We start from the raw sequence: 23,795 nt of genomic DNA, 5'->3' as shown, positions 1-23,795 counted from the left end.
GATATGTTTTGTAGCATTATTGCTGTTTACATGTTTATTCTAAATCTCAGGAGACGATCAGAATTAATCAAGTGCGGAAACTAAAATAAAACTTATATTCAGTTAAATTTAAACTTAAATGAGTTCTAAACTTTTCTCATTTCTTAAAATGTCTAATATTCTAGTAAGAAAACACTGCATGAATTTTTTGAGACTTTATAAACTGAATAATGAATAAAAATGTTTGAATTCTGTGTAATATAAAATTGTTAGATGCTATATATATATATATATATATATATATATATATATATATATATATATATATATATATATATATATATATATATATTTACCTTAAATAAATGGACATCATGTTAACTTAAAGCTTAGTGAACAGAGACATGACAACAGAAGTGTAGAGACACGAAGTGTGGAAGTGTGTAAAACTTTGTTTAGGCTACACACTTGGTTCACTCGTGTTTTCTTGGAGAAAAACTAAAATTAGATGTGAATTTGTTAAAAAGAAGACAGCTGGAGTGATGATCCTCCTCCCGCCTCCGTCCACCACTTCATTGATTCTGTGGTATATAAAATGGACCATCACTGCATTTGAGCTTTTTGTGAGATGCTGTTTGAGAGTATTAGACTTTGAGTGTGTGTAAGTGTGTGTATTTATAATTTATGGCTTCTGTGGAACCTGAAGAAAAGACCACACTTCACTCTGAAATGCAGCAGGTGAGTAAGAGAGAGAAACATGCACAATATCAGAACACCCAGAGGGTCCCAATACTTTTGCATTAGACTTTTAGACTTTCTGTTGATAGTTATTGTTTTTAATATAGATTCTGTATGGAACCATTTAAGAACAACCAATTGTTAAGAAGTTCTATACAGAACCTTTAAGGGTTTTTAAGGTTCTACGGTTTATTGTCTTTACCAAAAAATATGAATCAAAAGAATCAAATGATGAATTATTTTGAAATGTAATATTTAATCAAATAGTGTTGAGTTTTGTATGCTTTAGATTTTTTGTTATTATATTTTTAAATCCGTTTACACCTCATACACTTCAGGATTCCTGTTCCTCAATCTAATTTACAAACTATTTTATTAATCCGACCTAAAGATAAAGACAATGATAAGAGTGTTTTCCTATAATAAATGGTTTTAGGAAGCTTAGATTAAGCAGTGTATTTATAAGAATCTTTTTTCTTTCTAGAAACTTGTCAGAATCACAGTTAAGATATTAACTATTGGCATGTTCGGAGACTGTACTGATAAGTTTGAAACAAGACTGATGGATTTCTGAGTAGTGTGTGTGTTTGCATTTTTGTGTGAGTGTTTACTTCTGGACCAGCTGATGTTCTTCTTAAACCAATTCTGTGAAGTGTTATTGGTCCTGCTGTCCAGTGGAGCAAAGAAATGTACTGAAACTTCCTGTACAAAGAATTTTAAAGAAGCATTACAGAAGTAAATTCATTTTACCATCAGAACATATGTCTGAAGAGAGAATGGTTCAATGATTTTGTTGGTAGGCAACATTTCGGTGTTGCAGGACAACATTTATAATAAAATAGCCTAATAGTCGATAATAAAATAGTCAAAAAAAAAATTATTTATACAGCACTTTTTATAATGGACATTGTCTTAAAGCAGCTTTACAGAACATAAGAAACATGATACAAGAAATGTAATTTTATACAAAGATTAATATAATACAAAGATGTCACACATCTTAGGCCACAGTCTACTACAGTATCTAGTAATAGATAGTTAGAGAGTGACAGCCTACAGTCATTCAGCATACAGTCTCAGAGCTAATTTTTCAACAGTTTTCCATAAAGAGTTTTGTGTTTCCTGAAGATAATCATTAAACAGGGTTGCCAGGTTTCAATCTACTCAAAAGACCAGAAACTAGCCCAAATGATTCAACACTGGAGAAGCAATTATGTGATTTTTCTGAGGTTAGTAAATAAATATGGTACAGTCATGCATTTGAATATAGACATAATGTGTATTATATACATACCTGCATACTCACAAGAGGTGAAAAAGGTGTCAAGGTTCGAAATGAACCCCCCCCCCAAAAAAAAAAAATTGAGAACTTAAAATGAAGCACTCTGACAAGAACATAAAGGGAAAAAACAACATTTGCTTCAAGTGAAAAAAGCAATTTTACCAAAATTTCTTGGAAATAATTTTTCTCTGTACAATTTGAGTGCCTTGGAACCAGGGGCGGTTCTAGACCTTTTTTAGGGTGGCTCCAGCGCCCTGTCTGTCATCTCAGCCACCCTAAAACTATAAGTATAATTTTTACTTTCATAAATAAACAATAAAAATTACGTTAAAATGCAGGACATGTCGTGGATGGGAAAGAAAATTATTTATCAGTTTGATCCAAGAGCGATTTTTTTACTTCGCTTTTACACGCGTGCGTTGAAGTCTTTCAAAAGTGCGTTATTTGAACGGAGAAGCACAGGTACGCGCAGCGTGCACGCGCAGTCAGAGCTGGATGCGTTTATCTATAATGTTAATCGCCGCAAAGACGGCAACCAAAAGCAGTTACATTTCACTATTCTTATTACCAGAGTTGTTATATAATATATAATATAAAACTCTTCTTGTTTTAAATTCTCACTGAGGGCTAAGCCCCCCTAAAGCCGCCTAAGCACTACTTCGCCTAATTATTGGATCGAAGTAAGCGGTTTCGGACGCAGCTGAAAGAAGCGGTGGTCAGGAGATCCATCAACATATGGTTCGGCTATGTCCCAGGGCCTTCAACTTAGACGTTGGTATGGAGGGAATTATGGTGTTGAATGCTGTAAACAAACTGCATTTAAACGTTACACCCCTTCCTGCTGTCCATGTGACATAAGAGCAGTGTAATGTAGGTGTGTAGTGACATCCTTAATAGAGTAGCTGGAACAATCAGTCAAGAAGTGATGAACTCTCAGACCAGTCTTTTAAAGCACTTCTTCAGGGCTAATGGGCAACAGTCAGTGAGGCAATCAGGCTGGGGTTTCTTCAGGACAGGAACTTTGCTGGGCTGTTTAGAGCATGTGGGGATTGTAGACTGTTCTGAGAGGCTGAATATGTCTGTGAACGATACTTGTTGGTCAGGGCAGGCTCTAGGGACCTGTCCCGGGATGTGGTCTGGTCCTCCTGCCTTCCTTTCATTCACTCTCCTGAATGTCTTCCTCATGTTGTGCTCCGAGATGATAAGTGTGTTTTCCGACACTCTCTGCATTCATGCTGCTTGTAATGCTATTAGCACTAATAACACTGTTAGCACTGTTAGCTGCAGCTAGAGTAAAAGGTGTTTAGCATGTCTGCCAAAGAAGCGTCCACATACACCATTCTGGAGGATGGTGTTTTGTAGTCCGTTATAGTTCCAAGCTACTGCCACACACTCCTAGAACCACACTGACACTGTGAACATTTGCTGAACAGTCGATGTAAACAGTGGTGCTCCACAAAGCTACACCTATTAACAAGCCATGAACCTGGGAGATATTTGCCATGCTCACAGAAAATAATAATAAAAATTTAGCTTATTTGTATTTTTACACTTTAAATGAACAATTTTATCCATTATAATATTGGAAAAATTCCTTGTTATGAAACACCATCATGGCTGGGTTATTGCCCTTACTTTTATACTTTTACTTTTTTAAGCAATTGTTTACCAATTTAGTAAACTGTAATTCTTGAACTTACAAGCTGTTCAATTTTCTACCAACATAATTAAAATTAATTTTAATTCAAATGTTTCCAGGTTTGGAATTTAAAGGAAATATATGACTCCATATGACTCAATATATGAGTCCATATTTGTTCCATTTTCATAATTCGGGTTAAATTTCTTTTGAATCTAGCAAGAAAACTGAATATAAAAACTGACAGTTAATAATGCAGTGTGTTTATCAGTTTAACATGAAAAGCAGTGGAAATGAAACTCTTACATTTCAGATTGACAAATTTCAAGTGAAGTATGCAAATTATAAATGTGTGTGTGTGTGTGTGTGTGTGTGTGTGTGTGTGTGTGTGTGTAATTCACCTTGCTGGACAGATGTATGGCTGTACAGATGAGCCAAAAAACAGGAGCAGATATATGGACCGTCTTACAGAACCGAGGCAGACTGTGGAATCCAGCCAAAAAGTCACACGTGAGTGTTTATCCCTTTGCTATAGGAGGAATTAAACACTAAAACTATAGAGTACAGAGTATCAAATAAGGTGAAATTTGGACATACAAGATAGGAGAGAAGAATGTGTGTATCATGTGTATAATTCTTTTCTGTTAATTTGGATTATTTGACAGTTTTTTGTTAATAATATTGAATTCAAACTATAAAAATTCACCCAAAACCCTTTGAAACTGTTGAAATGTCTTTCATACTATATTAATTTTAGTCATCGTGTGCAGGGAATTCGTTGTGGAAGACGTTTATAATTTGGCACATCGGGGAGGACTGGATCATTCTCATCCTGTTAGGAATCATCCCAGGCTTCCTCAGCTGGGCCATGGATTATGGCATAGACTTTGGCCTGCACTGTGAGTGTGTGTGTGTGTGTGTGTGTGTGTTTATAAATTCACCCAGCAATGAAAAACATGATAATCCCTAATCATGAGTAGAAATAGATGCAATAATTACATACCAGCAGTGCTTACAACTGTAAAGAAAATTAGTAAATAAAACCATTAAAAATACAAGTGTCACAACCAAGAGGGAAGGAGACAGACCCATACACAGGATAGCTTCAAATGAAAGGGGTTTAATAAATAAAGAAGACAAAGACAGAAAAGACGATCACTGAAACAATACAAATGACGACACTTAACAATGACTAGACATAAGGAAGGGTAAACGTAACTAATGATTAAGCGCTGCCATCAGCAACGCGGCTCACTTAAATATAAAAGACAATGATGACACAATATGGATCAGGTGTGACGACAGGGAGGAGCAGACGAAGGCGGGGCAAACACGTGACAAACAATAACAAATGCACATGGCCAAAAAGTCTGGGCTGAGTCCTGACAACAAGAAAGAATTTATCCAAATAGATTTCCATTTTTTAAACAGTTGATGACTGGACTGAATTTAAGATTTTGTAATAAACCAGTTTAAAAATGACAATTATAATTCATAAATATTTCTGTATAAGGTTATAACCATTATTATTTTAAATAATATTAAAATTTTTTTGATATTTTAATAATACCTTTGTGTTCTGTTTTAAATTGCTTCATTAATAAAGCACTTAATATTTCTTCTAGACAAGTGAAGTACTTATTATTTGATTCTAAAATGTGTTTTAAAAATCCATATATTGAATTTATACTAATATATCCCAACCCTAACTGCATCAAGTTTCTTACGGTGTTTGTGTGTGTGTGTGTGTGTCCATCTAGCTACAAGGAAGTTGTATGAGATGGCACATTATAACGTATTCCTGCAGTATCTGGCTTGGATTTCTGTCCCCATACTGCTGATCTGCTTTGCCACCATATTTACTTGCTTTGTAGGACCACAAGCTGCAGGTAGAGCACACACGAACACACACACACACACACACACACACACACACACACACACACACACACACACACAAACTTTATAAAGTCTATATAAAATAAGGGAACATCATGGATTTACATAAGGAAATCCTTCTTTACTTATCTATTGCTCACAGTAAATACATAAATGCATGGTCATTCATTAACAATTTAGTTCTAAAGATTTTGTTTAAAAAATGTCTCTCGCAGGATCCGGGATCCCAGAGATGAAGACAATTGTAAAAGGAGTGATGGTTAAAGATCACCTGAGCCTCAATACACTGCTGGCCAAACTGGTCGGTCTGACCTGCGCCCTGGGCAGTGGCATGCCTCTAGGGAAAGAGGTACACATATGGGCGCACACACACACACACTCTCACACAGACACAGGCACACACGCACACACACACTCTCTCTCTCTCTCTCTCTCTCACACACACATACACACACACACACACACACACACACACACACACACACACACACACACACACACAAACAAACAGTATATGACATACGCAACTAATAACATATAAACATCATAATCATTTAAGCAGAATAGTTACAGCAGACCTAATACAATGAAAAATTATTTTACAGTGTTTTATTAATATTTATACATCCAGTGTTTGGTGTGTGGCTGTAGTATTATAGAGAGGACCTTGGAGCATTATAAGAATAACATGAATAACTTGCCCTACTGTGTGAATATGCAGAAGAATATGTCACATTTTTCAGCTAAAAACATTTTTCTTACCCAAATTCTGAAACACAATTTTCCAAGACATACAAAGCAGTGCAAGCTTTACTTTCCTATCACACACATACAGTAGTACAACTACATACATTTATATTATAGCTACACACACTTATACTAAAACAACAGGATATTGTACTACAACTAGAGCGTAATTGAGTGTAGCTGTAGTATAATTGAGTGTAGCTGTAGTATAAATGAGTGTAGCTGTAGTATAATTGAGTGTAGCTGAAGTAGAATTGAGTGTAGCTGAAGTAGAATTGAGTGTAGCTGAAGTAGAATTGAGTGTAGCTGTAGTATAATTGAGTGTAGCTGAAGTAGAATTGAGTGTAGCTGAAGTAGAACTGAGTGTAGCTGTAATATAATTGAGTGTAGCTGAAGTATAATTGAGTTTAGCTGTAATATAATTGTGTGTAGCTGAAGTAGAATTGAGCGTAGTTGAAGTTGAACTGAGTGTAGCTGAAGTAGAACTGAGTGTAGCTGAAGTATAACTGAGTGTAGCTGAAGTAGAACTGAGTGTAGCTGAAGAAGAGTTGAGTGTAGCTGAAGTAGAACTGAGTGTAGCTGAAGAAGAGTTGAGTGGAGCTGAAGAAAAGTTGAGTGTAGCTGAAGTAGAATTGAGTGTAGCTGAAGTATAATTGAGTGTAGCTGAAGTAGAACTGAGTGTAGCTGAAGAAGAGTTGAGTGTAGCTGAAGTAGAACTGAGTGTAGCTGAAGAAGAGTTGAGTGGAGCTGACGTAGAATTGAGTGTAGCTGAAGAAGAGTTGAGTGGAGCTGACGTAGAATTGAGTGTAGCTGAAGTATAATTGAGTGTAGGTAAAGTATAATTGAGTGTAGCTGAAGTATCATTGAGTGTAGCTGAAGTAGAACTGAGTGTAGCTGAAGAAGAGTTGAGTGTAGCTGAAGTAGAACTGAGTGTAGCTGAAGAAGAGTTGAGTGGAGCTGAAGAAAAGTTGAGTGTAGCTGTAGTATAATTGAGTGTAGCTGAAGTAGAATTGAGTGTAGCTGTAATTGCGTGTAGCTGAAGTATAATTGAGTGTAGCTGTAGTATAATTGAGTGTAGCTGAAGTATAATTGAGTGTAGCTGAAGTAGAACTGAGTGTAGCTGAAGAAGAGTTGAGTGTAGCTGAAAAAGAGTTGAGTGTAGCTGAAGTAGAATTGGGTGTAGCTGAAATATAATTCGGTGTAGCTGAAGTAGAACTGAGTGTAGCTGAAGTATACAGGTGCTGGTCATATAATTAGAATATCATCAGAAAGTTGATTTATTTCACGAATTCCATTCAAAAAGTGAAACTTGTATATTATATTCATTCATTACACACAGACTGATATATTTCAAATGTTTATTTCTTTTAATTTTGATGATTTTAACTGACAACTAAGGAAAATCCCAAATTCAGTATCTCAGAATATTAGAATATTACTTAAGACCAATACAAAGAAAGGATTTTTAGAAATCTGGGCCAACTGAAAAGTATAAACATGAAAAGTATGAGCATGTACAGCACTCAATACTTAGTTAGGGGCTCCTTTTGCCTGAATTACTGCAGCAATGCGGCATGGCATGGAGTCGATCAGTCTGTGGCTCTGCTCAGGTGTTATGAGAGCCCAGGTTGCTCTGATAGTGGCCTTCAGCTCTTCTGCATTGTTGGGTCTGGCATATCGCATCTTCATCTTCACAATACCCCATAGATTTTCTATGGGGTTAAGGTCAGGTGAGTTTGCTGGCCAATTAAGAACAGTGATCCCATGGTCCTTAAAACAGGTACTGGTAGCTTTGGCACCGTGTGCAGGTGACAAGTCCTATTGGAAAATGAAATCTGCACCTCCATAAAGTTGGTCAGCAGCAGTTGCTGCTTGTATAAATTGTTAGGTATAATTGAATTGAGTGTAACTATAGTAGAATTTAATGTAGCTATGTATGTAGATGTTGTGTAATTATTTATTTTCATTTTAATGTTCTTTGTTTACTTTTTTCCAGAGTCCATTTGTTCATATAGGAAGCATCTGTGCATTACAGCTCCACCGGTTAAGGGCGTTCATCGGAGGTGTTAAAGCGGTAAACTATCTATAAATTATAAAATTATATTAATTGCATGCACATGCAAAAAAGAAACGTTATTTCTATTTACATTTAAGTTTTCAATGCAACTTTCATACAAGAACTGCTCAGAAATGCTAATCGTAATTATTATTAATTTAAAATTATTATTATTATTATTATTATTATTATTATTATTATTATTATTATCCAGTGTTGTTTATATTAGACAATTATGCACGTGCTTGTGTTTGTGTAATGTAGAGTGAGTCTCAGGCCATCGAGCTGCTGATTACTGGTGCTGGTGTTGGAATTGCCTGCTGCTTCGGCTCACCCATTGGAGGTGAGAACAAATTGTGTGTGTGTGTGTGTTTGTGTGTGTTTTATGTATAATTGTTAGAGATTCAAGTAAATGATTATGGCTGAATTTTTAGTTGAAAATGTGTGTTGTAGGAATCCTGTACAGTATAGAAGTGGCCACGTCATTCTTCATGGTCCGCTGTTACTGGAAATGTTATGTTGCTGCTACCATCAGTGCCTTCATATTCAGAATCCTGCCGGTGTGGAGTGGGAAAAACGGTGTGTGTGTGCGTGTGTCATAAATGATCTTAGTACTTCTCAGTCTCCTTTCACTTATTTTATAAATAATAATAATTACAATACAACTAAATACATAAATATAATATATATAATATATAAATAATTTATATATTATTATATATAATATAATAAATAATTAATTATATATAAAAATAATTATATATATAATATAATAAATAATATAAATAATATTATATATAATATATAAATAATTTATATATAAATATATAAATAATATAATATTACACTAACAACAACTACTACTAATATTATTATTATTATTATTATTATAAAATGTTTTGCTTCTTTTACAGAAAATATTATTCCTCTATTTAACACTGATTTTCGTCTGGAATTTCCCTATGAACTCCATGAGTTTCTGTCCTTCACCATCCTTGGGTAAGTGTATGTGTGTGGGTGTTATAAAATAAACACACACAAAAAAAAATTGAGATGCAACATATAATAAAAAGTAAAGGTAAGTTATATTGAGAAAAATCCAATATAAATATTGATAAAAGTAAATAATTTAAAAACAAATTACACAAAAAATAATAACAATAATAGTAATAATAATATTTTTCACTGCACCTGAATTTTATTTCTAATTTTAATTTTCAAATTTTGTGGTTTACTATGAAAATACAAGAAATTACAAGTCAAGCAGTGTGAATAATTATTTCGTCAGTTTGGTATATTTATTTCTCTCCCTGTATTTGTTTGCAGGATTCTAAGTGGGCTTTTTGGAGCATGTTTTGTCTTTGTGAACGGCGTAATGGTGCGTTTCATCAGGAGTCCTCACCGCATTAGCAGGTTCCTCGCCAAGACGTGAGTGGTTTAGCAGAATTCCAGGACAAGCACATCCACATATTTGCCCAAAAGGAAAACAAATGTGGAAGCTTAGTGATGTGGTGAAATTATTTTTCTAAAATCACATATTTCATTGTTTTTAATAGAAATACTAAAATCAGGCTCTTGACTACATCTTGCTGTCCCTAATACAAATTAGTGTGAATTCAGATGTATAAAGAAGGGCACTTAGTTTTTGTATCACACTTTTATTCACACAATTATACAACAGCGACTAGCAATAACACAATAGGAAGACAAATACATTTTTTGCCCTTCCTAATACCTAAAAGTAGGGCTGGGCGCATGGCTGAAAACTGTATCATGATATCAGTGTTTCATATCGGTCAATATCAATAATTATTGATATTTTTTATGACCCATTTAAAATAAGGACCAGGAGAAAAATATTACATTTAAACATTTTTATTTTAAACTTAACCTTCCTCTGATCATAATTCCCTCAGTTATTAAGACAGAAACGTCAACAACCAGGAAAACTCAAATAATTAAAATGTATACATAAGTCTAAAGTCACAATGAACACTTAACAATTATCTCTTAACATTTAAGGTGCATAATGAAAGAACATGCTTAATAAAGTGTAATAAAATAGTGCAAAGAGTTAAATATAAACGTGAGAATTTAGTGCAAGTTTAGCGCTACATAGGAAGTTCACTAGCTGTTCACCTTCTGGTGAATAAAGTGTTTTAAAATATGTGCAGTGTTTTGTAAACATAAATAAAACTGAGGTAGACTGAGATACAGCTGTAACATCTTTTCCTCTTTTATTTACAATTTGCTCGCTCGCTGCTGCTCATTTTCTGCTTATCAGTCGCCGGTTACTGAAGAGGAATCCAGCAGACCAGCACGAGACAACAATATGGCGCAACCAAACTTGATACTGTTACATGATTGGCTGTTAGCGTGTCACTCCCTAGGTTGATAGGTTACCAGAAAGTGAGTGCCTTTGTTAATGCAACCAAATTTGCTTCACAACCTCGGTTTTCTTCCGACAAAGAATAAAAAATAGAGCGTTTTATCAAACACATTTTCTATTGATATTGATCATGTGTCTATTGCGATACATATCGTTATCGTTTTATTGCCCAGCCCTAATACAAAGCATGAATTTAGTAAAGAGATCAGTGAACAATCTTAACATTTAACATAAGCCTTATACTTGAGTTAGCATGAAATTTACCCAGAAATACTGCGCTTTTTAAAACATTTCTGCATAAAAAGAATAAACAATAAAACAAGCATGAAAAAAAAAACCTGCAATAATCATTTTAAACTGTTGTCTTTCTCACACAAACTTCTTAAATGATTTAACAGAACTTCATGTCCCATATTGTACAAGCACTTGTTTAATACACATCAATTATGTTTTTAAAATGTCAATAACTACACTTACATCTGTCATTCTCCGTCTTATTTTTTCACTCTTAACGACAATCTATGCCCTTTTTTGGTCAAATTTGTGAAATGAGCCTTTTTAAGGGGTTGAGGGAACAAGACATAAATGTAAACCTCAGGAGGCGAAACTCTCAGATTTTTACATAAAAAAAGACAGTGTGTCTGGGAAACTTTTAAAATCATTAACCTTGATATTAGTGAATAACTCAATTTCTATCTTTAAATAAATATGTCTTTGAAGCTGACTTCTGGGAGTTAAAAGTTACTGGTTTAGTAAAAAAATGTGTGTGTTTGTGTAGTCGTGTGCTGTATCCCGTTATTGTCACGCTGGTTATCTCTACATTGACCTTTCCTCCTGGATTTGGACAGTTCATGGCAGGCGAGGTAACGAACACGCACACAAATCAACCATAGTTCATTCGTTTAAGACACTATCCACACCTCCCTTAATCCAGATTGCATACGGCATCACTTCCTGCTTGCCTCTCCTCACTTCCTCTACAGCTCACTCAGAGGGAAACTCTCCTCGCACTTTTTGACAACCATACCTGGTCAAAACATTTTGAAGGCCACCATTTTGATCACTCGGACCATTCCGTGGCATGGAAACACCCACGAGTCAACGTCTTCGGCACACTCGCTATCTCGTTAATCATGAAGGTTAGCATGAAGATAGAAAAACACTTGTATTGTTAATATTTAAATAACAAAGAATCCAGCTTAAAGCTTAAAGTTTAATATTTGTGTTCAGTTCTTCATGTCAGCGGTGGCCATCTCCATGCCTGTCCCCTGTGGAGCTTTTGTACCTGCTTTTGTCATTGGTAAGTGTGTTTAGAGCATGTGCATGTAGTTGTAGCTGGGCAGTGGAGGCTCAACCATTTAAGACTCTGGGTTGTTGATTGGAGGATCGGGGTTCAAGCTGCCACTGTTGGGCCCTTGAGCAAAGCCCTTAACCCTCAATGCTCCAGGGGCACTGTATCATGGCTGAACGTTGGCTTCTAGTCCATATAGGAAAATCAAGTAGTGGTCATCATTTATTGTGATTAAATAATACAAATATCTAAAAGTTTGATGAAGTAATAAAGTGGATGTGCTCGTGTGTGATTAGGTGCAGGTCTTGGCCGATTAGTTGGTGAAGTGGCAGCTGTTGTTTTACCTGAAGGAGTTTATTCAAATGGCACCGTTTACTCTTTAATACCTGGAAGCTATGCTGTAGCAGGTAACACACTTAAATAAAACACACGAAGAAGTTGCTTGAACTGTTGCATCATGTACTTTGTTTTGTTTGCATACAGGAGCAGCAGCAATGTCTGGTGCAGCCACTCATACCATCTCCACAGCCATGATAGTGTTCGAGTTGACCGGTCAGATCAACTTCCTCTTCCCAATATTATTTTGTGTTATACTGGCTAATATCATAGCTCAAAGTCTGCAGCCATCACTGTACGATTCGCTCATATGCATCCGGAAACTTCCGTATCCTGTAGACATTAGCTGGGACCACAAGGGGTGAGTGTCCATCTTTATAGTCTCAGGTGTTAACTTTCTAAACCTAAAGAGCCAGTTACTTGTTTTTCAGAATATCTGTTTATTAGTTATAGCATCGGTGTAGTGATTAATAAGCAAATATGTTCCTAAAGAGCCACATTTTTAAGTAGTTTGAAGTTGTCATGTGGCAAAGGCATTTGTTGGACTGAAAAGTGTGAAAAATGCCTAAATGTCCAATATTTCAGCTTCAATAATGTTCTAGATTTCAGACAGCATATAATCAGTTTGTATCTGTTTAGAGAGTCTGACATTCATGTGGAGGACATCATGGTGAACGATGTGAAATACATCACGCTGAACTCCACTTACAGAGACCTGCAGGACCTCCTGCTCACAAAACTAAGGACCCTTCCCTTAGTAAAGTGTGAAGGTACCACCTCCGATCCATCACAGACTCTGACCTACCATATATCCTGCAATCACTGTTTATAGGCAGTGATTTCTTGGTGGACCTCCGATTGTGTGTCTCCCTTCCCCAGAGTCAAAGGAATTACTGGGTTCCATGGAGCGTGCACAGCTGCAGGCACTGCTGTCCAATCAGCTCAGCCGAATGCGGAGACTCAAATACATCCATCGGCAAGCTCAGAACAAGGAAGATGTCCTTGAGGTAAGGAGTGCAACAAAGAAGGAGGGATTTAACATAACCACAAAGTGTATCTAGATATAGTAAATTATGAGTATTGGACTAGAAATCATTTCTGTCCTAACATTTTGTAACTGTGGATGTCTTTCAGACCTCTGTAGTTGGACCATCTGAGTCATTTTCTTCACCATTAATAGAGAGAGGTAAAACACAAGACAATGTGTTACACATCCTACACATCTGGCAACCACAAACAAGCCCATTAGTAGCAGCTCAACTGTACAATCATACTACACCAATGGTACAAATTTGCTGCTTCTTTCACATACTGACACACACAGGAACTACTGGTAATTGCTCTAGGTAGAGCATGAGAGCACTGGTGGATCTTCAGATGGATAAGAAGCCAGATCTGGGATCAACAGCTTCTACTGAAGGGGCAGATCAAAGCATAACAGAGGCAGAGACAGTTGGTAGCTGGGGCTTTTTTAGTGGCAAGTTTCCCTTCTGAGGATTGCTTGGTTCTCATTGCTTCCCATCCTTCTTGCAGAGGTTGTCCTGTGCACCCTCCAAGTTTGGAGAACTGTTAATGTGAACGTGCCCAAACTAGGGCTGGGCGATAAATCAATTTTATCGATTTACTCGAATGTGTAGTTTACGTCGACTTGTTTGAATGAAAATCGGTTTTCTCTTTAACATCCCCTCTGGGCTCCCGTAGTTTCGAATAGGCTCAGCCCTCCCCTGCACGTTTGCCATAGAGATACACAAACAACAGGGCAGTGAGCAGGGAAGAACTCGTTCCCAAGAAAGGCACAGTGTCATCTGTCATATGTAATTGGTTCGGTTTTGCGGTGTCAGACGCAAAACAAACAACACCCAGCTGCAAATTGTGTTTAAAGTCTGTTGCTAGCAAAAGGTAGCAGTACGACTAATTTACTGCAGCACCTCTCATACCATCTCCACAGCCATGATAGTGTTCAAGTTGACCGGTCAGATCAACTTCCTCTTCCCAATATTATTTTGTGCAATTACCAGTAGTTCCTGTGTGTGTCAGTCTTCCCAATATTATTTTGTGTTATAGTGTCTAATATCGTAGCTCAAAGTCTGCAGCCATCACTGTACGATTCATTCAAAGGTAGGAGATCTTATTTGGGAGAATAAGAAAATCTTCAGGGAGAAAATCAGAAAAGTAAAAATCACTCCAGAAAGAAATAATAATGGTTCTACAAAGCAGAATTTCATTGCAATTGATCCAAAAAGGAGATCCATAAAGTAAGCGAGCTCTTTCTTGATCATTTCCATCTCATTCGTAGCCCATCTAACTGGGTGATGGATGATGGAACTGATTGCCATTCGGCTGGTGCATATTCTAAAGCAAGTTTCTGGATCAGAAACTAAACAATTACATCAACCTACCACCAGGCCATGTTTCTACATTTCTACTATCTCTAATGTCTTGCTCAGGTTACGAAGGTTCAGACGTTACCATTAAGAGCCTCTTGTGTGGCCATTCTAGTGTGGATATAGAGGTAAGAGAGCTCTCATGTTCAGCTTGATTCGCCTTTATCCATACACAAATTTCATTTTCTGATTGATTTCCAAATGCTATATAAAAGCAATGCAAAAACCTATTTTTTCCATTTAGGAGGATCCCGATGTGAAAGATACTATGACAATGAGAGAGGTGATAATACATGCCATGTACACACTCATAATGGAAGAGCTGCAGATTTTTAATTAATTGCGAGCTGTAGAATTTTAATTAATTGCTTAGATTTTAAGTGGCTTCTCACACCATTGGTACTTTATACTGAAGTGCTAGAAAGCGCATGACAGTAGGGACTAGCTGAGATTTACAAAAATAATATTAAATAATGGACCAATAAAAAACAACTCTGTCTGGTCCACTGAGGGTATCAAATCTTATCGTTTTTAAACTTTTGAGAAGATCCATGTGTGTATCCATGTGACTGGTTCCAGATCATCACGTGGGAAGAGCAACAGCTTGATGAAAAGGTCGACTTTAACCTCTGTAAGATTGACCCTGCCTCTGTACAGATATTAGAACGAACCTCCCTGCAGAAGGTGCGTGCAAACCAGCAGGCTGACATGTAACTGTACACCGGACATTTTACTTTATTGATAACATCTTTCTTTCAAAATCTTTAGGTCCACAAGATCTTCTCAATGATGGCTTTAGACCATGCGTATGTCACCAGTGTCGGGAGACTTGTAGGAGTTGTGTCACATAAAGAGGTGAGAAAAATCCATATCTGGACTTCTGTGGAAAGGCTTATCTTAGGGCCTTTATACACTTAGCCACTTCATGTATTTTTTCTGATACGATCTGATTTGTTAAAACTGTTCCATTTACATTAGGCCACATAAATGCATCTTGGCGAATCAGAAATCAATCCAATCTTTCCACTCCTGCCCAAAACGCAAATATATTTTACCTCATTTCCGGGGTAATTGAAATGGAACACACTTTGGTATAAGCGGTTTTCAGAATGCAATCAGAATGCAAAACTTCATGTGTTTTTCAAATATACTTTTGTTTCTATATGTTTTACAAAGCTTTTGTTGGACGCTTTCATCGCTTCAAAGAGCAATAAGTGCCTGCGTTTCACGAGTGCTCCAACCCTGCGTGTCGTCCATGTTATTTGTTTCTGGCATGATGCACGACTCGTGAGTCACTTGCGAGTGATGTACTTCCGTTTGGGAGGAGTATAGCGCTGACGTATGTGGCTTGAACAACCACATTCATTTACACCTGCCCAGTTTCATCTGAAATGCGTCCCAGACCACCTCCTGAAGTGGTTTGAACGATTGGATTTATATCCCTCTCAAAAACGTTTCGGAGAGCATTTAGACCTGGGCTTTTTGCGATTGGATAGCTATCTGATCACAGAAAATGTATGAAGTTACCAGGTGTAAAAAGCCCCTTAGATAGAAAAGGAAAAACTGGCTTTGCCAGTTCCAGACCCTTTGTAGTTTTTGAGACCAGCTAGAAACAGTGCAGTGTACAAATGACTTAATTTGTAATTCAAAGGGTCCTTCTAAAGAGTCACAAATTCACTGTGTTTGCTTTGTCATGTTATAGCTCCGGAAGGCCTTTGAGACTTCAGTGAAGGTTTCAGGAGCCAAAGCACACTCACCAATGGCCAGCTTTAGAGAGAACAGTGCCAGGTTTAGGAAGACGGCAACACCAGAGGCCACAGAGCTCCACAAACTTCTGGGTAGCGAAACGAATCGGAACCATATCACTTAACTGTGATGGACGGTCATGTTGGGCTCAATTGGCAAACAGAGGCACCAGAATTGAGTAAAGGGGCATCTGAGATGCATTAAATTACATTATTTACATTAATTAAATTAATTAATTCATTGTACTGTTGAAATGTGATACTAACCTATGACATTAAAAGTTCATTCAACAATTGACATGCCTCTACTTTTCTCTTTACTTTAAAAGATGGACAAAAAAAAATTCCTTCAGGGCTTCCTTTCCTTGGGCTGCAAAGTTAATGTTTTATAAATATTAACTTTGTAGCCCTAGGGCCACATTTAGCACATGTGTAATTTGTCTGGCTTTAATTCTTTTACTTCATTAAGTTGTAAAGTCAATTTAAATTGACACAGTGTAAGATGAAGCACGAGACTACCATTACTACAATAACAAATACATCACATTTATCTATTACTGTATATAGAAATTCAATTTAATAATTTTAAAAATGAACAATTTGAACAAAAAAATAAGTGGCATCCCTGAGAAAAAACAAGGAAAATGTGTAGTCCTTGATATGACTACTGGACTGCAGGGTCACAACATCACGTGTGACATTTTTTTTTACCAGCTATGACCTTGGACAAGATCTTGAAAGGTAAGAAACAAACTTACCATGGTGGGAGCAATAAAAAAATAATAAACCTGAGCTGCCTACTAAAATTTTACAGGTGAAGCACAGGGCTCCTCTTTCTTCAAAATTCGCTTTTACAGACACCACCAATGTTGTTTCATATTGTCCAAAAAAAGAGAGTGTCATACTTATGTCCACTTTCTACAAAGATGCAGCTGTGTCATCAAGTGACAAAAAGCCCATACTAATCCTGGACTATAATAAAAACAAAGGAGGAGTGGACAACCTGGACAAGTTGACTGCCACCTACACTTGCCAGCGAAAGACCAGTAGATGGCCAATGCTTGTGTTTTATAACATGCTAGATGTGTCTGTATACAATGCATTTGTGTTGTAGACCCACATTCACCTAGGGTGGAACTCAACCAAAAAAAACAAGCAAAGAATGTTTCTTGAGGAGCTAGGAGGTTCCCTTGTCAAGGCACACATTGAGCGAAGGGAACGGGTGCCCCGAGACCCAGCTGCCGCACCGCAGCCTTGGTCAGACAGCTACAGAGTATACCTAGCACCCCATCCACACCATCAGCACCACAAAGAGCATCAGTGCCTACATCCTACATCAGTGCCTACAGCCAGCCCTGTCTCAACCTTAACCAGCACAGCCACAACCCCACTGAGGCCACTTGATTCTAAAAGAAAGCGGTGTCAGGTCTGCCCTAGCAATAAGGACAGAAAGACAAATATATTGTGCTTGTACTGCAAAATATATCTCTATAAATTGTTTGAGAAATGCTTCAGAAAACTGAGTCGGGCCGACAAATACAAAACTAACGTGTAGCCAATGAGAATAAAGGGGCGTGTTTTGTCAATATGGGCAGAGTGTGTGTTCAGTGCGCAAGTGTGATATTGGCAGAAAGCGGTATTAACATTGACGTGGAGGATTAAAACAAAGAAAGAAAGTGAAGAAAGGCTTACGATAAGGCAAGAAGTAGGAATATAGGATGTGTTAATATAGGATCAGCTTTCCAGCACTGGAGAGAACTGAAGGAGCGGGAAGTTGGCCGCATATTCACAGATTGGAGTTTCCCGAGTCAATAACTCCTGAGCTAAATGCTGTTACTACACAAATAACACCTCTTTTCTATCGTAGTAATGTAGAAGCGCAGCTACAACCGCATTTTGCTAGTAACAGCGTTTAGCTCAGGAGTTATTGACTCGTGAAACTCCAATCTGTGAATATGCAGCCAACTTTACTTAAGACGCCAAGGTCACTTTTTCACTTCTCAATAGGTGAGTAACGTTGCTTTGTTTCACAGAACTAATACATGCTGTCCTTTGCATGATTATGCTTGTGTGTCATTTTTGCTTGTTTGTTTATCTGCAATTGTATCATTCTTCCCTTCAGCTATGATAAAGACACATTTCTTTCCATTAGTTGCCTGGGTTACGTATGTATGTGTGAGGCGGAGCTATCAATACAGGGGTGGGACCCATTTCGGTTAGGGTCATGTTTGTTGATTTCATATGCCAACATTGGCTTTCAAACAAAAGACACCCCACCTTTAAAGGCATTTTATTTAAACCGTATGCACTTTTTTTTAGCAAATCACTTTACACACAATTGCACCATTCCATTCAACATATACACACAACAGTTTTTCTGCTTCAGGTGTACACTTAAGGCTGTATTCACAATTAGTATTACAACCATAAACAGTTATTTGATGAAACACTTAACGTGACTTTGGAATGTAGTAAATTTAAAATAAAGAAAACACAAAACTCACCAAGGAACTCATTCATCACATGTACATTGGCCGAACCGGAAAATTCAGATCATACCTGTTCCAAACTGTCACAATCCGCTTCTCTCTGAACCCTTTTATTAGAGATATACATGTATAACCACGTCACATAAGCTTAAGCTAACACAAAGACATGACACTAACATTCACTTGGAATGACACAGACACACGAGCAAACGTAGCACTTCTGCTTTGTTTCACACTAATCTCTACATAATCGACATATGCACGTTTTTAGAGACTTTATAAATCATAATTACATTACTTTTCTCCGATTTCGAAGACTGAATCTCCGGGATAGACGAGAAACGTCCGACTGCATCGCGAACATGCGGAATCCGAATAATGCCGCGGAGATTTAGTGACGTCAACGCGATCATCGATGAGGGGCTGTTCTTGGAGATGTCACTCTTGCCTGTCTTCAATATATATATATATATATATATATATATATATATATATATATATATATATATATATATAATTACATAATACATAGTTGCATATATATATATATATATATATATATATATATATATATATATATATATATATATATATATAATTACATAATACATAGTTGCATATATATATATATATATATATATATATATATATATATATATATATATATATATATATATATATATATATGCAACTATGTATTATGTAATTAATAAAAATTGATTACACCATAATATATGGTTTCAGCCTCTTATTGCTTCAATTTGTTGTTTAATCCAAAAGGTTTTAGTGTTTTTTCCCACTTTTCCTCAGTCATTAACCACTAGTAACGTGGGTTACACATTCAATTGTTTTTAAATGTAAAAAAAAAAAAAAAAAAAAAGAAATTTCTTGTAATTAATCATTTTACAATGGAATATTTTTTGAAAAAGTGGTTATCAATAAGAGGCTTATCAGCTATACAGGGAAAAAAGAAAAAACAAAATGAAACATTAAAATTAGCATTTTTTATTATTGAAAATATTTAACAAAAATAATCAATAAACTAAATATTTACAGGACTCTCCTGAAATGTGTTATTAGCAGAAAGGGCTTTTCACACTGTTTTTGTCTTCCTTTTTAATTCATTTGTTTAAACTTTTGCCATTATTATAGTCAATATCTAAATAATTTTTTTTCTAGGCTTTAGTATTGATTGTACAGTGATGCCTCGAGATACGAGTGCTCTGACATACGAATTTTTTGAGATACGAGCTGTGATTCGACCAAATTTTTGGCTTGAGATACGAGCATATTTTTGAGCCGCCGCTGCCGAAACAAAGATCCCAACAACCACGTGTGCTCTGTTTCCCCGCCTCAGCTTCCCGCGTCTCACTCGGTTAAAGCCGCCTTTACACTGCACACGACAAATGACGGCCGATAAACAGGAAGTCATTTATTTCCTATGGAGAGTCGCAAGGTCGCTGCGTGAGGTGCCGACCATCTGCGGATCCGTAATTTTCGGATCCGTTGAAAAATTTGAACTTGTGCGACTACACCGCATCCGATATGCCGACCGGACAGGTTTTTATTAAAACGACCGGCAAATGTTAGTGAGGAAAGAGGGACAAAAAAGGCAAAAACAAGTGAAGAGAAAAGCGATGAAGAAAATTAAGCAAAATTAATGTAAAGAAAAAAGAAATTGTAGCAATTAAGTTCAGTTAAGTTAAGAGAATTTCAGTTCAGGACCACTTTGTCAAAAGAGAATTTATTAGATGATATGCATACAGTTAGTGTTGGCGGTATGGTTCTGTTCTGGACAAAAATCCACGCGCCCGTCCGTGCGCATGGACAGAGCGGAGAAAGCAGCGAAAATAGAATAGACCCCGTATAACAGAACCACTAATCATGCATAGTATTACATATGCTCGCTTACGCGTTTTTGGAAAGTAATAAATGAATGAATGGATCATTAATTAATTAGAGAGAGAGGGAGAGAGAGAAAAATATGTGGAGATTTATGACGTAAACTGGTACAAGGAACACAGGTTCCGGCATGGTGGAGTCGGGGTTGGAGGAGGGAGTTTAAATTGCAGCAGCAGCAAAGTGCTAGAACGGCTCTATGAATGGGAATTTAAATGGTCGGGTAATATGGATGTCGTAACCGGATTGGTGCACGCTTGACGACGTGGCCTGCCAAAACTAACGCGATGCTTGATTTAAGTTCGTTAATTTTAATGAAGTTTAGTTAAGTTCCATTTAAGTGCAAAGTAGCATTAAGAGTGTACAGTAGCGAGTAAGTGAACGAAAGCGAAAGTGTACGTACGAGACAAAATTCCTCCTGTTTACGCCTCCCTCAACCTCCGTGCGCATCTTCCGTAAAGTAAAACCAGTTTATTTTTTTAACATTCTCTTTTATTACTGTATGTTTTTATACAATATTTGTCATTTATAAATACAGGTACTGTACATTTTTCATATTCAAAACACATAAACAAAACAACTGGAGTGGAACGGATTAATGGGATTTCAATTCATTTAAACGGGGAAAATTGTTTTGAGATAAGAGCAACTTCAGATACGAGCAAGGTCACGGAACGAATTAAACTCGTATCTTGAGGCATCACTGTATTTTATAAATTGCACTACAGCCTTCACACGAATTCAGCCAACCAGTTTTGTCGTCCTCTTTTTTGTCTTTTTTTTTTTTAAGAAAGTTAATCAGACAAGATCAGGGTGACGATTACTGAAACTCCACCCCCCTCAGCAGCAGCAGCTAAAAAAAAGACAAAGTTCAGCCTCCATTGCTCCCCTCCCCCCTTCTTCATCACACACATGGATATCTATACATAGATTTTGCCGTGGGGTCCTAAAAATGCGTCAAAACCGCCGCCATCTTTGTACAGGGGTCTTGTACTTCAAATTCATGGACGATGCCGGACTTCTGTGCTACGTTTAGATGTTCTAAAATCTAAAAACCAGACAGCAAGGGATTACATTTCACAAGTGAGAATGTGTTTTATGATATTGAATGTTAGGAAATTATATTTCTGGTTACGTTGGTTTGATCGCAACCAATGACCGCAGCTAATCCATGCTAGTTACCCATTAGTTTTTGACCGTTAGGAAAACCGACAATGTTTGTAGATTCTGAAGCTCTTAATAAGGAAATTAAAAATTGAACCATGATTTTTTTGCTTAAAGGTGAAAAGACCCAACTTTATGTATGTTTTGTAAGATTCCCTTATCTGTCAAACATATTTTATTAGATTGTCCTGGACTTACAAGCAGAATGCTCTTTTATCAAGTTACTTCACTTAAGGACATATTTAATGACATTATGCCTGAAAAGGTTTTGGATTTTTTTTATCTTATGTTAATTCAAAAACATGTATAATATGACTTATTATATTTGTTTTGTTTTTATTGTATTTATATGATATTTGTGTTTTTGTAATTGAATTTTTGCTATGAAAATAGCTTTGATTGCTGACATGGCATTAAATAAAATGATCTGAATCTGAATCTGTTTGTAGATTCCCAAGAATCTCTATTAAACAGTCGTGAAAGCAGAAGTAGGCTCTGAGGACATATTTGGTCTTCGTGATCACACTGTTGAGACTCAAGATGGCATAGAAAACCATCACTTTAGCTTAATGTCACTGGTTATCTGTACCTTTCAAAAGTTGAGACAACACCATGTCACAAAGGTTCATATTCTGTAACTGCAGAGCAAACGTGTCAGGAAGAAAATGTGTAAGGTTGTGTTGTTGCAGGGATACAGTACTTAACACTTAGTTTAAAAATGGTTAACTCAGCTGACAGTCCTGAAAGGATGTCACCAGTTAGCTTGGCAGTGTAACACACAAGTTCAGCCTCAAAGGCAAACTTTATTTTTATTTATTTTTTATGTGACTTTAGTACATACTTATTTAATGTTGCAAAAGTATTGCGGGAAAAGAATAAGTAAAGATTGAACGGTCTTTGGCACCTCAACTATCTAACTTTCACATTATGTTCCTCTCAAATTTGTGATTTGCTTCCACCTACAAATTGCTTTACAGTTTTTCTCAGTCGCTTTGGAACGTTTCTCAGATCAGAAATGAAATTCTCAAAACTACTTGTTCTACCTCCACATCATTTAGTCATTTGTGCTCATCATAAGAACATTTCTCATTACTTTAATCAAATTGCGAATGCTTTGGTACATCATTTAATGGATTGTGTACAAGTGTCTGCTGTTTCCTACATTATCAGTTGTTTGTGTCATGTTGATCAAAATGTATTATACTGGTTTCACCTAAATGGTCTGAACCCCCAAAACATTTAGGCATCAGTTCATTGCACACGTCATTGAGTGCAAATGGTTAGACCAGTTGTTAAAATTTGTCAAGCTGAGAACGAATTCTGAGTATGGGTCACCATACTTACAGTAGCTGTATGTCCTTCACTTCACTAATCCTGCAGTCCTGTGTGGAAAAAATGCACTAATGCAATACATTTATACTTAGATGTGTTAGAGAATGTATACACACACTATAACAGCACAGTCCACACTGGTGGATTACATACCTGTTTTCTTTATGAAAATGTTTGAATTATTGAAGACACAGTTGATCTACAATATTCAGCTGTTCCCTCCGACCCGCCTCAGCCATTATGAGGCCATGATTGGCAACATGGTCCACAATAGTGGCTCAAATTTCATCTGAAATGTGTCTATGTCTCTGGCGTCTTCGTCCTCTTCCTCTATTTTGCCTCCTTACCCTTCCAGCATGCATCCGTATTCTTGGCTCTCAACTCTCATCCCCACCGCTTCACACTCGGCTGCAAACCGTCCCAGTG

At 36.7% G+C, this 23,795-nt stretch overlaps 1 protein-coding gene across 1 annotated transcript; it reads left to right on the top strand.

The window, feature by feature from the left end:
- Positions 1 to 560: 560 nt before the first annotated feature.
- On the top strand, positions 561 to 16,783 carry LOC132858139 (chloride channel protein 2-like). The gene is made up of 23 exons (XM_060888361.1): positions 561 to 717; positions 4,052 to 4,148; positions 4,409 to 4,537; positions 5,399 to 5,527; positions 5,753 to 5,886; positions 8,281 to 8,358; positions 8,605 to 8,683; positions 8,794 to 8,919; positions 9,255 to 9,339; positions 9,667 to 9,768; positions 11,508 to 11,592; positions 11,713 to 11,868; positions 11,960 to 12,029; positions 12,317 to 12,427; positions 12,504 to 12,717; positions 12,996 to 13,126; positions 13,236 to 13,363; positions 13,491 to 13,542; positions 14,804 to 14,868; positions 14,985 to 15,023; positions 15,320 to 15,424; positions 15,509 to 15,595; positions 16,443 to 16,783. The coding sequence occupies exons 1-23, from the start codon at positions 664 to 666 to the stop codon at positions 16,608 to 16,610; spliced, it is 2,424 nt and encodes an 807-aa protein (XP_060744344.1). The 5' UTR covers positions 561 to 663; the 3' UTR covers positions 16,611 to 16,783.
- The last annotated feature ends 7,012 nt before the right edge of the window (positions 16,784 to 23,795 follow it).

Source organism: Tachysurus vachellii, chromosome 15 (assembly GCF_030014155.1).
Source record: "Tachysurus vachellii isolate PV-2020 chromosome 15, HZAU_Pvac_v1, whole genome shotgun sequence".
NCBI lineage: Eukaryota > Metazoa > Chordata > Actinopteri > Siluriformes > Bagridae > Tachysurus > Tachysurus vachellii.
Note: the sequence above shows the minus strand (reverse complement) of the source record. Positions and strands in the feature narration are given on the sequence as shown.

Excerpts from the sequence above, each read along its gene's own strand:
- LOC132858139 (XM_060888361.1), top strand. The coding sequence starts at position 664 with ATGGCTTCTGTGGAACCTGAAGAAAAGACCACACTTCACTCTGAAATG. Across the intron at positions 9,340-9,666 it reads CTGTCCTTCACCATCCTTGG|GATTCTAAGTGGGCTTTTTG; the intron begins GTAAGTGTATGT and ends ATTTGTTTGCAG. Across the intron at positions 13,543-14,803 it reads TTCACCATTAATAGAGAGAG|GTTACGAAGGTTCAGACGTT; the intron begins GTAAAACACAAG and ends TGTCTTGCTCAG.